Here is a 17,319-nt window from a genome sequence, read left to right as displayed (position 1 = left end):
TAGCTCTCTTAATCACTGCGTAACAAATCCCAATGGCCACCAAGGTCCGTGTGTGTGTTTAATTCCTCTTGAGAACCATTTCCAAAAACTAAATTTTTAAAAACTAATTCCCAGAATTTGTATGGTGATTTCTTCCCCCGCCTGCCCTCCACATAAGTTTAAGCTAATCAAGTCAAATGAGGCCACAAGTGGGTCCTTTAACCAAGAGCGTTGGGCGATGGAGCGCCTTCTAATGCTTGTGCCCATCATCTCCGTGGAATCCAAGCGGCCACGTGCGCGGGGAGATACAGCGGGCCCAGGTCCCCGGTTCTCAAAAAAAAAAAATCCCGTCTCGGCCCCGGGGGCAAGGACGACAAGATGACCTGACCACGGGGACGGCCGCACCCTAAGAGACCCCGCTCCCCCGCGGTGGCAGCCTGCTGGCCCCTGAAGGTTTATTTACACGTTCCTGCTCTCCCTCGGTCCACCGCGGGACGATCTCGCACCTCTCCTCCACCCTCGGGAGCTGAGTTAAGGTCGGCAAAGTTCTCCGAGGGCGAGGGGAAGGGCTGAGAAGGGGTGTGTGTGGGGGGGTCTTTCCGAGGGTAGGGGAGGCGGGGGGCACCCCCTCCCCGGGTCTCCGCGGCCATCTTCCCCGCGAGCCGCACCTCGCGGGCCGGGCGGGGCGGTCAGGGGCGCGGCCCCGGGGCCCCGCCCCGCCAGGGACTCTCGGGAGCGCGGGCCGCGGGCGCACTGCTCGGACGCACGGATCGCGGGGAACGCAGCAGTCCTCTGCAGGAGCCGCGGGTGAGCGGGGCGCGGCCCGGGTCGGCGGGAGCGGGGTTCGCGCCGCGCGCTGGGCGGAGGGGCCGGAACTGGACGACAGGTGTGGCGGCGCGGGCCGCCTGGCCGAGGGGGCGGTAGGCGCGGGAGCCCAGGACCGGCGGGCCCCTGGCGCGGCCCACACACGCGGCAGGTGGAGCCGAGGCTGCCCGCGTGGCCGCCGCGCGACCTCACGCGCCCCAGCCCGGCTCCTCTGGGCCCGTCTCCAGGAGCGCCGGCGGAGCCCGGGCTGCGTGGACGCGCCCCCGGCCCGCGGCCCCCGGCCGCCCGCGCCCGGGCGGGGACCATTTTTACAAAGTGTTTCTCAAAGGGTTGACGCTTGCGGTTTCAGCCCTGGGACAAACGGTTGCTTCACAAAGTGAAACTTGCCGTCTTCTGGGGTCCCGCGGGCTTCCGGGGCGCCCCGAGGATTTCCTCGGCGGGCCGCCCCCTACCCCCCGGTTCCGACCCGGCCCTCTCTGGGCAGCCCAAGCCCCTAGCCAGCAGCTGCCCCGCCCGGGGCCGCGCGCCCCCCAGCCCCGCCCCTCCCCGCCCCGCCCCTCCCCTCCTCTCCTCTGCGCGCCCCGCCGCCCGGGCTCCACGCCCCGCCCCCGCTGGGCCACGCCTCTGGCCACACCCCTCCCCTGCGCTTCTTCCCCCGGCGCCGCGCTCCCTGCCGCCCGGGCTCCGCCCCCGCCCCGGGCCCCGCCTCTCGGCGCCCCGCCGCGCCCCCCGCCGCCCCCTCGGTGCTGGGCCCGCCCGGCCCGCCGTAATTGCAGGTTGGGCGGTGACTCATCGCGGCGCCCGCCCGGCCGGTTCTTAAGCGGCAGCGCGGGGCGGGCGCCGAGTCTCTGGGCGGCGGCGGCGGCGGCGGGAGCGACAGGAGGGCTGCTGGGCGCGCTCATAGGGCTTCCTCCGCCTGCAGGTCGGGAAAGGGCGTTTCAGCTGCTGGAGAGCGTGTTTCCAGGGGAGGCGAGGAAACCCGTCCGGAACCGAAAATGCCGAAACCGGTAAGTCCCCGCGCATGTGTGGGCCGGACGGGATGCTTCGAGCACGGTTTTCAAGCGGAGTTACCTGGGCGAGGTTTAGGGACTTTTGGGTTTTTTGTTTTTTTGGTAGAATAGAGTTCTTTCCTAGGCGGACGAGAGGGCAGGAGCAGGGTGTCGTCTCCGCTCTTTCTTCCTCGTCGTCCCTTTGTGGAACTCGTGGAGAAAACAGATTGCGATGCTTTTCTCTCTACGGTCCTTTTGTTTGCGAGCCCCCTCCGTCGCCGCGCCCTGGGGCTTAGGGTCTTTGAGAAAAATCAGAAGACCTTTTAGGCGGCTTCGGGCGGTGGAAAACCCCTGCCCTAAGGCAACCTGGAAGTTTCTTCCCCGAAGAGGAGCCCGAGTCGCAGGAGAGGCAGGTGGCTTCCCACGGCGCGCGCCCGCTGCCTTCCCGGGTCTGGGAGCAGGCGCCCCCCAACTCCTCCCCTGGCGCTCTCTTTTAAAGGGGGGGTGGAGGGGGGACACTGTCTCTGGGGGCAGCCTCGTTCCAGTTCATCCTACTAAAGCCGTGCTCTGTTAACCCGGGAATTTGCTGGTGGCAGCAGGATTCCTATCCGAGAGGGCTTTGGTAATGAACTTGAATTGCAGATGAAGGCAGGCAGCCCTGGAGTTTGATAAGCAGGCTCCTGGCGTACCTCCGAAACGTCAGCTGACCCCCGAGCGCTGCTGCGCCCGCACCTCTTACCCCACTCCCCCCGAATCTGATTTGTGTCGCCTGAATCTGTCTCTCGGGTGGATGGTGGCCAGCCTGGGCTTCATACGGCTTTCATTTAAATTGTGCGAACAAGGCAACTTCTTTGTGACCAGCATTTCTTAGCAAGTAGTATCTGTTCTGCCAGCTTGAACACAGGTGGACTGATGACCAGATCATTGGGGAAGAGATAATTGAAGATTTTTGGAGTTTTGAATCCAAGTGGCAACAATATCTGGTTTTATTGAAAATTACAATAAAAGATTCCTATGAAATTTATGAAAATACACCACCTACATAAAATACGTAATTTCATATACTTATGGAGTTTATGAGAAACCTTCTAGTTTTCAAACAAGTTGGTTCTGTAGTCAGTGCTTATGTGTTTTGTTTTCTACCATCACATTTTAGATTCTCTGAAAGGAGTTCTTTATAAGTTTTGTTTTACTGTTAGGTTAAATAAATTACTATGTTCATAGGCTAACAGATTGAGAAGCCAGTACAGCTTTCACCTCAGTTACATCATCAAGATGATTCATTCACGATGCAGACAATTTTTTTTTCCCCTACACTGAATTCTTTTCATTTCCAGTTTGTAGTTGGCACTTGACGTTCAGGCTTTACAATTCCCGTGGTCTAAAACGGACCTAAACATAGTGCCTTACTCCAGGTATAGCCTGTTCTGTGTTACTCAGAGCAGTGATCAGAAACGTACCTTTCCTACTGTGTGGTTTTCACTAAAAGAAAAGATGTTGAGAGTTCAACTTTTAAAATATCACTCAGATAACCCGTCTCCTGTCACTGTTTTTGTTTCTCATAAAGATCTGTAACTGGCTTTTGTTCTTTTTCTGACTTTTTTTTTTTTTTTTGGTTTGTTTTTTGGTAGTCAAGTTTACATGACGTACACTTGACCATCTCAGTGATTTTTTTTTTTTTTCCATCTCAGTGACTTTTTAAGCGTACAGTTCAGTGGCATTAAGTACGTGCACATTGTCGGGCAGTTGTCACCACCATGCACCTCCAGGACGTTTTTCCTCGTCCCAAACGGAAACTCCGCACGTTAAACACTCGCTTCCTTTTCCCCACTCCCTCCAGCCCCTGGCAGCCGCCCCTCTCCTCTCCATCTCTCTGCCTTTGACTCCCCAGGTGTCTCACGTGAGATTGCACAGCGTTTGTCCTTTTGTGACACTTTTTGTTCCACTTAGCACAACGTCCTCAGGGTCCATCCTTGTGCCATAGGTTGGAATGGCCTTGCTTTTTTAAGGCCCTCTTTTTCTTACTTAGGGCAGGTATGTTTTCATTTCATTTGGCTTTAAAGTTCCTTTATGGTGGACCAGAAACTTACAGCGTCCTTCTGACCAAGTAGTTGTTGAATTCTTTAAGGAAGGGTAGGGACCATTCTTGACTTGTAACCTTCTTGTATGTTAGGGTCGCAGTAACCCAGAGCAAGGTTTTGAAAGACCATGTTTTATAGTATTTACAGTTACTTGCAGGTGGTATTGTGAGGTGTCCTTTCATGTGAGCCGCAGCTGTTTACCATGGGAAATTTCTACCTGCTACCTTTCTGGCCTTTCTGGTGGAGTAGGGTCTTGGAGATTTTGCCAAATGCACTTAACTCTATCCACGTGGATCCCATGAGGGCCACCTGCAGGTCCTTAAGAGCTTACCAGCTGATGGGCACATCTAAGGCTGTTAGAATGTATCTAGTTTTTGTTACTGTTGTTTTTTGCTCCCTCCCTAGGGGTTAAAGCGGAAGCATCATGAGCAAGCTCTGCCTGTGTGTCCTTGGAACACAGTTATTGATTCCTATTCTTCATGCCCAAACCAAGAATTTGGGTAGGTGGTTTCCCATGGTGATTTTTAGCAGGATTGAGGGCAAACTGTATAAAGTTGGCTGTAGAGTCAGGATCTGGGCCTCCTCTGACCTCTTGGATTCGGCAGGCAGAATATTTTTGATTGTGTCTAAATAGTCAGTGGATGACTCTTCGTGAAACAGTTATATGAAGGAAATAACTATTTGCTGCTTTTTCTCTTGATACTGCTTGTTAAGAAGACTGCACGTCTGCTTTCAGAGAGCATCTTGGCCCCATCTCCGGGTGCCAGGCACAAAGTGTCGCACAGATGGTGGCAACAGATCTTGTCCTCAGGGAGCTTACAGTCTGGGACCCGAGCCCAGACTCGGGCAAACACTGGCAAGGGGAAGCTGGAAGACTCGCTGGGAGCCATCCAGGAGGGAAAGAAACTTAGGTAACGTGTGACACAGCTGAGTAGAAAAGCCAGCCAGTGTGGAACTGGGCAGGCGGACCGAAGAGTCTTGCTCAGTCCCCCGGGCGCTGCAGGGCTGTGGTCCATCGTCTGGTTTTGCTTTTCCCAGAGCTGCTCTGGGCTGTGATGGGTAGACAGCCAAGGAGGATGGTTTGAGGTCCAGAAGGCACCACACCCTCTGCCCAGCTGGCCCGTCTGGCCTGGTTGGTGTGTCTCCTGGGAGAGGCGTGGGCTGGGTGCTCAGGAAGCAGCCCCGTGTGCCCCATGTGCCCACGGTCGACTGAAGGTGACCCGCGGGCTCCTTCCGCTCCCTGCTTCCTCCCCGCTCCCCCACCCACTTTCCTCGCTGTGACAGGACCCACGGGGCGGCGGGAAGGAAAGCTGCTGCAGTCACGCTCAGGGATGAAAAGGCTGTTGTGTCAAGGCCAAGCTCTCAGCTGTTTTCTGAGAAGTTTAGCCCGAGCTGCCTTTCATTGGCACCCGTGATGCCTTAGCCGTTCAGCCCTAAAGTGTTGATACGGAAGTCTCTAAAAGTAGATCAACTCCCTTCAGTAGAAAAACTGAAAGTGTGTTCAGAATCCTGCCCTGTGCTAGAATTGTCAGATGATTTCTGAGATGCCCATGCCTCTTGAGACTCTGTAGTCTCTTCCATTAAGAATTTTCACAGGGTCAGAGTTTACTGAATATAGTGATAACGTTTTCGACCTCCCTCATCCCCCCCGCCCCCCCCAGGACAGGTGGAGTCACTTTTCTCAATCTCCACCACTCCCAGATGGAGAGTTAGGCCGCTGAGACTTTCCCACGTGTTGGTGAGACACGCGGGCTGGGCGGCGTCTGTCTTGTCAGGCTGGAAGGCACAGGGAACGGGTCTGTGTGCTCATCCATCCCTTTGTCCAGCACTCGTTTACCTTGCTGACGTTGAGGCTGGTGAGCAGATGCAGAAACAGCCCCTGCTGCCGGGGTAGCCACCTGTTTCCAGTCCGGTAGGAGGGACAGACAGTGGTCGTGGGGTAACTTGAGTGTGTCGAAGGCGCGCCTGCAGGGGAGTGCTGGTCTGGGGGTCAGGAACAGCACTACCTGTGCTGAGAAAATGGAGCGCAGGGGTGTCCAGGCTGGGGCACACCCGCCCGCGGAAACCACTTGCACCCAGGCCCTGCAGTGGGAGGAGTGGGTGAGTGTAGGCTTCCAGGAGAAGGCGTGGAAACAGCCCCATGGGGGCTTCACTCCAGGGATGCTCTGAAGGGTTTTGACTTGGAAGAGGAAGCCTGATCAGACCTGCCTTTAGGGTTAGGGTTAGAGCTTCCCTGGTGGCGCAGGCGGCTCAGCAACTGCCCGCAATGCGGGAGATCCGGGTTTGATCCTTGGGTCCGGAAGATCCCCTAGAGAAGGAAATGGCAACCCACTCCAGTACTCTTGCCTGGAAAATTCCATGAACCGAGGAGCCTGGTGGGCTACAGCCCATGGAGTTGCAGAGTCGGACACGACTGAGCACTTTCAGGTTAGTGTTAGAGTTAGGTTTAGGGTTAGAGTTAGGGTTGAAGGCGGGAGGCGCTGTGCTGAGAGGCGGTGGCCGCCTGGACGTGGCTGGGTGCAGGTGGGGAGCACAGGATGAGTTTGGAGCTCCTTGGGAGGTGACCTTGACGGGACTCGGTGATGGGCTGGTTGTGCTGGGCCAGAGGGCGGCTGGCTCGCGCAGCTGGGTGGATGGCGGTGCCATTCACGCCATCCTCCGAGATAAGGAGCCTGGAAAAGGATCGAGTGTGGGAGGGGAGGCCGAGAGTTTGGTTGGTACGTGTTGTTAATAAATTTGTGACTGTGACTGATGAAAGAACTCACTTTGTTTCATGATTCTCACTGTGACCCGCTGCCAGAATATCTTGCAAATACCAGACTTCGCCAATGATAGTATTTTTGAATCTACATCAACTAAAAGTGGTCCAGCAGCTTTCTGAGGTGTCTCCTGAGTGTACATGCACACTGTAGACACACATCGTTAAAAGCCAGCGTCCATTTAGTACAGGGTGTTCGCGAGTATCTGGACGCGTGAAGGTTCCTGGTCCCTTTGCTGAATCCACATCTCTGAGGACAGGAGGACTGGGCGTCTGTACTTTAAATAAGTTCCCCAGACGGCTCCGAGGCACTCCCAGAGTCTGGGAACCGACAATTTCATAGGCAAAGGACGGTTTTTATATATTCCTTTCTCTTGGACCCCAGCAATGCAATGCAGTCCTCTTGGTGGGGTTGACACTGGTGGTTGTGTGTGGCAGCGATGGCCAGTGTGATCCCAGAGCCTCCACCCAGGCAGAGGCACTCAGGGCGTGGATACACAGGCCCAGCCCCAGTGCTGGGACCGACATTGGTGTTTGGGACATGGCCAGGGTAGGAGAAGGGAGACCACTGGATGGGGCTGAGGCTGCAGAGAGGCAAGCCCAGCTATGGTACAGAGCGGATCTCTGATTTGAAGTTCTCTCTGCAGGGAGTTCAGTTGCAGAGCTTAATTTGGCAGTGACCAGCGAGCTTTCAAATTTTGGCTCTCTTTGTTTTTAAAGGGGAAAAGAGGCCAACATTTCCTATTAAATGGCTGGGAACAAAGAGATCTCATTCCGTTTTCCTCTTTTCTCTTCTATCCTTCCACACTGGCCTCTCCTTTTAATTACCATCCTAAATAATAGTACTGTGATTTCTAATCACATTTTGAACAATTTTACTAGTTCTTGCATTTTAGAAAAAGAAATCAATATCATGACTAGTGAATTAAAATAATTCTTTACTTTTTTTTAGCTTAAACTTTGAATCTGACACTTTGGGGATTCTTGGGATAATTCAGTATACCTCTTTCTTACAGTAATTAGGCATTTCAACTCTAATCTGAAGTAGTAGAATTGTCTTTTTCAAAATTAGTGAATACATTTTGAATTATCCCTTATGTTTTATTTAACTTCAGTACTAACTACACTTGGGATTCAACTACTCCAATTAGTTTTTAATTTCAACACTTTCTGTGCATCTGCCACTACTAATTAAATATGGAATATCTATTGAAGAGACCAGAAAGTTGTTTTATTTTGCTTCTAACATGCTATCTATGGCTTTTGACATAAAGAATCAAGATCTTATTACAGACTTCTGTAAATAGTTTTCTTTTTTAAGAAAGAAAAATAAACAGTGTGCTATGAATTAGAGACTTTTGACTTAAATGAAATACTTGATATATATTGTTAACATCTTATGGAGAAACCCAAATGAACTTTTTGGCCAGCCCAATATAATTAATGTACATAACTTTTCCAAATAAAATAAAAATGCAAAGAGCCATAAAAATAGTTTTGTAATTTACTATTTACCTGTACTTTGGCAAGTCATTAGTTTCTGTGAGCCTCTATTTTGTTCATCTGTAAAGTGGAAGTTTAAAAGTTTTTTTTTTTTTAAGTGAAAAGAATGTTATGTAAAATAAACTGAAACTGGGGACTTCCCTGATGGTCCAGTGGTAGAAAATCGCTTTGCAGTGCAGGGTCACGGGTTTGACCCCTGGCCAGGGGGCCAGGGAACTAAGATCCCACATGCTATGGAGCAACTAAGCCCATGAACCACAACTAAGATCCAGTGCAACCAAATAAATAAAATTTTTTTTAAGTTAAAGAATAAAAGGATTAAAAAATAATAAACTGAGACAAAGCTTGTATCTGGGAAATCCAAACAGTTTCCCTTCCAATGTTGTAAACTTTAATTTCCTACGTACTCATCTTCCTTGAAAAATATTTTACAAACTTTCCAGTGTAACCTGTAGCTAAAACTTTAAGGGCTTTAGTCCCTGGGTTGCTATAAACCACGTTAAGTTTGTCAGTAGATCTTCCAGGGAAAACAGCATTGTGAAACATTTGAGTTATTTAGTGAAAGGGAATACTTTTATCTCTTTTTCATCCTCTGTGTCTTCTCATTGTCAGAATTCCCTTGTAAATCACATGGGTTCCTTCCTCATTTATTGAAGCCCTATTATATATCCTTATGTGCTAGGTGTCAGGACTCTAAAAATAAGAGGTTTTTGCCTTGAAGGGGAGTCCGATATGTAAACAATTGCAGTGCAGTATGGTGAGTGTGGTAATAGAGATACAGAATATTATGTGCCCTGGAGAGCCAGGACACGTCTCCCAACTTGGGGGAGATGCCTCAGGTGGGTGTTGAGGGATGCATAGGAGTTCACTAGTGTCCAGAGGCAGAAGGGCATTTCAGGCAGCAGCAGTGGTTGCTACTGTTTTCCTTATTTTACGATTCACATACCATTCTGCAAGCCTGTATAAACACCCATGGATAAACAGTAATGCTGTTTCAAAGGAAATGGAAGAAAATGTGTTATGATAATTATCTTTTTAACCTAATATACTTGAGAAAACAAACCTTGTAAGCAAAATGAAAAATTTCTGACCCTGACCAGACTTTTATTGATGACTTTGCTCTCTGTTCTGTTAGATTTGAAGTCACTACCCACAGCCTAATTTTCTTTTCTATTTTTGCCTGAAAGATGATCAATTTAAAACCATCTATATAAAAAAACTGTCATTTCAGGTATTGTAAACCATTCTTTTCACTTCAGGATGGGGTAGGGAAAGGCCTCCTCTGGCTGTGGGCTACCAGCTAGGATTGGTTTTTATAACTTGAAGGGTTTTTCCAAGCAGTAAGAACAGTAATATACAACAGCCGCCAAATAATGGCCCTGCAAAGCCTGAAGTATTTACTGTCTGGCCCATTACTGAAAAAATTTGCCAATCCCTGCTTTAGAATAAAAGTAATTATTGCTAAGCCTTTGATGTAACTTCCTATCTGTTTCATGACTAAGCTAATAGTATATGGAGGCGGATCCACCCCATTGGTTCCAATTTTTAAAACTATTTCGTCCAAGTACAGAGAACCTGTTTCATTAGCCAGCATCCAGCGCATCGCAGGCCTGAGCTGGACTTTCCTGTGAGCTCCATCACCAAGGAGCGGGCATGGCTGGCACTGTGGTGATCTTTGAAAGAAGGCTGGTGTTCTGCGGGTCTTGTTTCTCTAGGGAAGTGGTGGTGTCCTGTGACACATTTGCTCAGCCATTGTATAATGACAGGTTTCTGGCATATGCTAAAAGAAAGCAATTTGTACCTGATATTTGAGTTGGAAAGAGAATGTTATATGAATGGGTTGCTTTTTTTTTCATCACCGATCGTTTAAAATTAACTATTGTCTATGTGTGAGTGAGTGAGCGTAGATGGTTTTATAACTTGATCCCTAGCTGGAAGCATTTTAGCTAAAGGTGAGCCCCCTCTCTTACTGTCCACCCCTTACTGCTTTGTTTATTTCAGCTTATTTCTATGCAGAACAGCGGTAGATAAACTTGTTTCTTTGCTTTCTGCCTTTCCTGGCCCCAAAGTGAGAAGCCAAGTGGTTTGGGGGTGGGGGGCATCATCTGCTTCTAGAAGAAACGTTTAAGTGCTTGCTTCATTGGCAGATGGAGGGAAGAAGGGTCGGTGTGTAGGTGAGCGTGCCTGCCTCTCATTGTCCCCGAGCCTGTCCTCCTCTTCTGGGAATGAGGTCCCAGGACCCACCTTGCACTGTGTGTAGCAGCGTCTCCTCTTTGTCACCATGGAGGACAGAGTAAATCTGGCAGTCCACTTGGAACTAGTGAATTCTGATCTGATTAAATGCTTTCATACCTCATGATGGGCATCCTTTTTTTTTCCCCCTGACTTAAACAGCCTAATAATGCAACAAATTTTGGCCTCCTTTTTTCTCCTGTTCCCACAATGAGTACCACCACAACCCTCCATAAAATTCATCTGTCATTCAACAAGTAGAGTAGCTACTGTATGCCAGGTTATTTTGGTCTGGGGGACACGTTGGTGAACGGGATGGGGGCAATTCCTGCTTTCAAGACCCTTACGCTGTAGTGGAGAAGATACCTGCTGCCAGGGGGTGATGAGAGCTGGGGTCAGCTCTCATCCCGGCTTTGCCAAGAGGTGTAGGTCCTTGTATCCTTTTCACTGATTCTTTTCTTGGTTGAAGAGTTGAAACCGCTGAGCAGAGTGACTTGGCCGGCAGCATGTGACATTTTTTTTTGTTTGTTTTTCGGTAAATCACCGTTGCATTGGACCATAAGCCAAGGTGACATTTCTCCAGGAACCTGTTTTCACTTAGGTTTGGTGATAAGTAATATGCAATGGTCATTTGCAATACCTGCTTGGATTCTTCTATCATTTCTCAAGCATTTGTTTCAGTGAAATTTATACTTTTTGAATAATATTTTGCCTGTTGTACCATTACTGCATCTATCGGGTTTTTTTTTGTAAAATAGGTCTTAGAAGCATATCCAACATTGTTCCTTGAGTTTTTAAAGAGAAAACAGAATCACAGATCACTTGGTAGAAGCTTAGAACATAAGTTTTAAGTTGGAACTGCCTCTTTATTTATGAAAATATATATTAGTATTCTCTTTAAGCTGTTTCATTGCCTTGATTACATAATTATGGATGTTGCTCGTTGAGTGTTCAAGTATCTGCTTACATAATACATTGCTGCTGGGTGGGACTCTTAAGTGGGACTTAGATAGGGAGATAGGCTGGGGGAAACTTGATGTTTATTAAGAAACTGGCCAAACAAGACAACAAAGTTGCAGAGGGCATTGTATGATTTGCACAAATTGACTGTAAAAAGATAGTTTTGAGGCAGTTCATTAGGGAGCCATTGAACATTGACTAGACTCAGTCGTGTCCTACTCTTTGCGACCCCATGGACTGTGGCTTGCCAGGCTCCTCTGTCCATGGGATTCTCCAGGCAAGAGTGGGTTGCCATTTCCTTCTCCAGGGGATCTTCCTGACCCAGGGATCAAACCTGCATCTCTTACGTAATCTGCATTGGCAGGCAGGTTCTTTACCACTAGCGCCACCTAAGAAATAGTTTTCAGTTGTGGGCTATGATAGGGGCATGGTGGTTTTGTATATGTGTATGCTTATATATATTTATATATGTATGTAAACTTAAAATATATTTGAAGTCCATTATGGCTACATACTGAAGTTTTTACCAGTGAAGTGATATACAATGGTCTTAAAATGTACCAGCAAAAAAAAAAAAAAAAAGTTTTTTTAAGTGTAGATGAGTCATGAGTCTTGGATGAGGAGCCCACCACCCTGTTCTCTGCTTTTGTGACTCTTTCCAATTTTCCAAAATAAAAGGGTTTGGGTTTTTTTTTTTTTTTTTTTTTTTAACGCACGCTGTAGGGGCAGAAGGGAAAGATGCCATCACTTTTTCAAATCACCAAATCCCCCCAGGATCTGGACCCCCAGAGGAGAACCGCAGTTCTTAGCCCTTTGGTGCTCTGATGAGATGAGGGACTGACTTAACCCCACCTGGGCCCTCTCGCCCTCCAGACACCTTTTATTAAAGAAGAGCTCGGGTCAGAACTGCAGTGACTTGGAAACACACAGAACTGTCTGTTCCCAGTTGGTTCCTCTATGACTCTGTATTCCCACGATTTTTTTTTTTTTTTTTGGGTGGGGGAAGGGGTGACCCAACTAGAAATAGGTCATTGTCTCAATAGCTACATCCTCGGAGGCTGAAAATTGGAAGTGAGCACTCGAGGGTGGGGCATTACTTAGTGGAATCTTGAGCAGCCATTTGAAGAGATGAGTGTGCAGTCCTTGCTGGGACTGGGGGCGGGGCGGGAGGAGGTGAGACCTGCAGGAAGTGCGGCGGGGAGCTGCAGGGGCTGGCGGGCGGGGCTGAGAAGCACCCACGGGTCTCCTACTCCCATCCTGGAACTGCGTACATAATTACAATCCCACTCCAGATGTAACATACTTGATTGTGACAAAGTATAAATTGAAGAGGTTGTTTGTTTTTATAAACTTTGTATGATTTCAGAAACAAAGTGAAATAGAAGCACAAGTTCATTTGAAGTTGGTTTATTCAAGGAGGTTTTGTTTGCTGATTTTTTTTTTTAGCTTGGATTTTAAAAAAAAACTATTGGTTAGGGTCTTACTCTGTATTTTTGAAAGATGGCAAAAGTAAAGACTTCTTGGTCAAGTTTAAATACACCTTCTCAAAGCTCCTTACAGGAGAAATATTATTTAACACCGTTCCCAGTGTAGAAGTTAGTTTAATAATACTGCAGCACATGTGATCTTAACTAGGGGCAATGATTTATTTCAGAAATGGTGCAAGGTTTTAGCATGGCTTATTTCATATGCCCTTCGCTAAAACATCAGGTTAGCAAAGGAATTATATCTTTTCGACACTTTGATTCTTTCACAAGCTTTCCCCCCACTGGATTAGAAAACTGTTCACAAACTTCTAAATTTACTAAGAAAACAGTGCACTCCAGGTGGAATGAAGTTTAATTTCCTGTGTTTTATGAGCCAGGAATTAAAAACCATTGTAGCATGTGATAGCCTTCTTGGCCCTGTCCCTTACTTTGCGTTCTTTTATGGGATCCTGTTTGTGGATATGATTAACCTCCCTTTTCAGTGAACTAAATCAGTGCTGAAATCGTATGACACATCTAGTAAAGCTGAAATGACATATCACAGAATCAAGAATCCACAAGCCCAGTAGATACAGAGAAAGTGACTTCAAATGATAATCTTTTACCTGCTGGGAGCAGGAAGAGCAGAGGTGGGTATAGATTGTGTTTCTGGAAAGCAACACGTTTCTTTGGCAGAAGGTAAACTTTCTCTGTATTTACCCCTTCCTATGGAAAGTGGTGTCCACGTGTCTCGTTTAAAATGTACACACAGGGTGTATGTGATTCCCAGTGTAGAGGAAGTCAGTTCCTACTCACAGACGCTCCCAATATAAGATCATAAAAACCAGGAGCCGACAGGTATCAGGAATATTATTTTCACATGCCACGGGCAGGTAGGGAAATCCCACCAGGCCACCCTGCAGCGCGGACCTGGAACTTGGACGAGAGTGAGGATGCTTGCGCTTGTCAGGGCCTGGCGAGCAGCTTCTCACGGCCTGAGTTTCCTCCTTCCAAAGGCGGTGCCTCGGCTGGTGAACCATGGGGAGGGCGCAGCACCGACTGTTTCCAAAACCCCGGTTTTAAGGAGAGGAAGGGACTGACCCCCCTTTTTAGCGGGAGCGCTCAGAAAGTTCCCTTCCAACTCTAAGGTCAGGATTTTCTCTAGTTATGAGCACAGGCAGGACTGGTCTGTCCGCTTTTTGTATTGTTAAGCAGCCTTGGCTGACAGGAAGTGGGTCTGGGGGCAGGAAGTGGCCTACTTTCAGAGGAAAAGGAGCTCTTTAGAAAAGGGATTTCACTTCATGTTCTTGAAATTATACAATGGGTCTTAGTGGATCTGAGCTCTTCTCCTGTCTGTATCATCTATCCATATACTTTACACACTTTGCACCCTGGAATTTGGAAATAAACTTTTCAGAAGTTTAAACTCAGTGAAGATACAGCTTTAGGACTAACATTTTAAGAGCTATACAACTTTAAATATTTTTAATAGGTAAGGAAATTTCTAGGCCTCAGTTTCTCAATCTTTGAAAGAAGGTATTCAGGCTCACTTTTACCTAAATACCCATTTAGAGTCATCCTACGAAATAGTTACCCCTCCTCCCTATTCTGTGGTTTCCCTGATAGCTCAGCTGGTAAAGAATCCGCCTGCAATGCAGGAGACCCTGGTTCAGTTCCTGGGCCGGGGAGATCCCCTGGAGAAGGGAAAGGCTACCCACTCCAGAATTCTGGCCTAGAGAATTCCATGGACTGTATACTCCATGGAGTCACAAAGAGTCGGACATGACTGAGCGACTTTCCAGTTTTCTTTCCTCCCTGTTCTGTTCTACTTAGAACATATACATTTATGTAACATAAATAGGATATAAAATATAGCATAATGTAGATACCTGAAACAGAAGTTATTGGGAAATTCCAAGACCCAGTTTTCACATTTCACTCTGCCCTGTTATTATCCACAGCTTGTTAAGAATTTAGCTTTTTCCCTGTAAGCTTAGCCTAAAGGTGGTGGAGGAGAGCAGTTTGGAAATGAGAGGTATGTAGTGTTTGTTTCCAGTGCTCCTTAAAGTTATACTGAATTCTCTGTAACGTAAGGTAGGTGCCCACCCCAGGGCATCCTGACCCTCTGAAGATGGGAACCAAGAAACTCTGCCTATCGCTGCTTGGTTTGTAACAGAGTCACATTGGCTTGTTTGACACTGAACTCTCTAGTTCTGACTTGACTTTTCATCACTGTTCGTGCGTGTGCTAATTTGCTTCAGTCGTGTGTCCCTGTGGACTGTAGCCCACCGGGCTCCTCGGTCCATAGGATTCTCCAGGCAAGAATACGGGAGTGGGTTGCCATGCCCTCCTCCAGGAGATCTTCCTGACCGCGGGATTGAACCTGCATCTCTTACCTCTCCTGAATTGGCAGGCGGGTTCTTGACCACTAGCACCACCTGACATCTGCCGTGGGGATTAGTGTCCGCAGCTGCTGCTTGGAGTGGAGGAGGAGTGGGCGGGGAGGACACGGCTGTTGGGATCCCCGAGGATGATGGCTTTGCCTGAGGCGCTCGATTGTGCGGTCTTAGTTCAGTTTCTTGATAGATACTACCTACAGGGAACTTGGAGTCTTTCTCACTGTCAGCCTCAGTCTGAATGTAGGACTTCCTGCGGGAGGAATGACCATTATCACAGGGATGCAGTTATCTCAAACTCCCTGATGGACGCCAGGGGCAGCCAACACAGGCATCACCCGGTCCTTGTGGTCCCAGGCATAGCGCCTCTCTGTGACTCAGGCCAGCACTTTGACCTTCTCAGGAGTTGTCACGAGTGGACTCTTGTAGCCCTAACGTTTGATGGCTTTATTATTCCTATTACTAGGCAATAAAAGGCTGCTGTATTATCCTTGTATTGTACAATTCTACGAAAACTTGACTAGAATGCGAGTTTGTGTCTGTCCTGCCCATGGGTCTCAGCTGGTTTGTTGTACTTAAGTCCAGTTGATGGTGTGTGGAATTCTTACTGCATTGCCTGGCAGTTGGTGTTCTGATTAATTCCATAGACTTTTTGTTTTACCAGATTTGTGGAGCTAGAGGGCCAGTTTTCTTTGGCATCTGGAAAATCTTCCCAACAAGCCAGTTTCTTCACCTTGACTATGTTTCTTCTTTAACCTTGAAAAAGAAGACAGTAGATAACGATTGGGTACAAGTGGCACAGTGGTAAAGAATCCGTCTGGCAATGCAGGAGATGCAGGTTCGATCCCTGGGTTGGGAAGATCCCCTGAAGAAGGAAATGGCAACCCACTCCAGGTTTCTTGCCTGGAAAATTCCATGGACAGAGGAGCCTGGTGGGCTGCAGTCCACGGGGTTGAAAGAGTCTGACACGGCTGGGCACAAGCACACACACATAATTTATCTTTAAGTTTAAAACTTAAGATACAGAGGAGCGTGAAAGAGAGGAGTAATAATAAAAATCGGCGTCCATCGGTGGTCAGATTTGCCATAGGGTTATATTATTCGTAAGATGTATTCAGCTGTTGTTCACACCTTCTCTAAAGGTCAGTAAACCACATGAAGTCTGGTGTTAAGAGCTCGAGCTTACACGCGTGCCTCTGGGGTTTGAGTCCAGCTTGCCTTCAGGTGCATGGGCACATGTAGCCACTGCTGATGGTGGCAGCGTTTTAGAGAGAGACCCCTGCCTCCCTCTTGACTGACAGCCTAGTTGATGTCTTTGCCACTACAGTCAGTATCAGGTTACTGCGGATGTTACTCCATTTAATGAAAAAATCGTGTTTTAAGACCACATTTCTATTTTACTTATCTTCTCTTGACAGTGTTTTCATTTTTTTGACATACTGGTTTTTGTTTTTGACTTCTCTATGCTTAAAAGAATGGTGTACACAACACGGGCGTTTTCTCAACTGCCTTTCATGAACAGAACAACACTGGAGACTTCTAAAAAAACTAGGCTTATTAGAAACTGTAGCGATGTAAAGTATGGTCATCAGAGTTTAATGGCAACTACTTTGTAGAATTTTGTTTATAATAAACAGTGTTACTGGGAGCAGCACTGAACATCTAAGATGACCATTTCATTTTATATAATAGAAACAAAGTTATCTGTAATATATTAGCCATTGCCATGACTCTCTGAGAAGGATTACTGATGTGGACCGAGAAGAGCTAAACAACAAAAAATCACTTGGCCTTTAGGGCTTTCTGACTTTGCTTTCTAAATTGGCTGAATTCACAGGTCTGCATTTCTACACTCAGCTGATTCCTTAATCAGGTTTGCTGAGCTCATGGTAATGATTTACAGAGGGGTGGTTATCTGTTAGCCAGCATTTGTAAATGACCACTGTATGTCATAGCTAATGCTGGGACTTAACTGAGTTGGAGTATTGTTCACGAAGGTTGATTTTTATCTTAAAGGAGATCAGGCTGCAAAGAGGTCTAAAACAGGGATTCCTCCGTGGAGACAGAGTCTCGTTAAGAAAACCTGTCTGTGTGAGTGAACGAAAGTCTAGTCAACAGTATTTTCCTGTG

General features: G+C 47.8%; 1 protein-coding gene across 1 annotated transcript in view; it reads left to right on the top strand.

The window, feature by feature from the left end:
* Positions 1 to 687: 687 nt before the first annotated feature.
* EZR (ezrin) overlaps positions 688 to 17,319 on the top strand; it is a 44,641-nt gene continuing 28,009 nt past the window's right edge. The window contains exons 1-2 of the mRNA XM_061130269.1: positions 688 to 786; positions 1,727 to 1,811. Coding sequence (XP_060986252.1) covers positions 1,800 to 1,811 — 12 coding nt within the window. The 5' untranslated portion in view covers positions 688 to 786; positions 1,727 to 1,799. The remainder of the gene's footprint in view (positions 787 to 1,726; positions 1,812 to 17,319) is intronic.

This window comes from Dama dama, chromosome 26 (assembly GCF_033118175.1).
Source record: "Dama dama isolate Ldn47 chromosome 26, ASM3311817v1, whole genome shotgun sequence".
Classification (NCBI taxonomy): domain Eukaryota; kingdom Metazoa; phylum Chordata; class Mammalia; order Artiodactyla; family Cervidae; genus Dama; species Dama dama.
The sequence above is the reverse complement of the archived record's forward strand: the minus strand, read 5'-3'. Positions and strand labels throughout refer to the sequence as shown.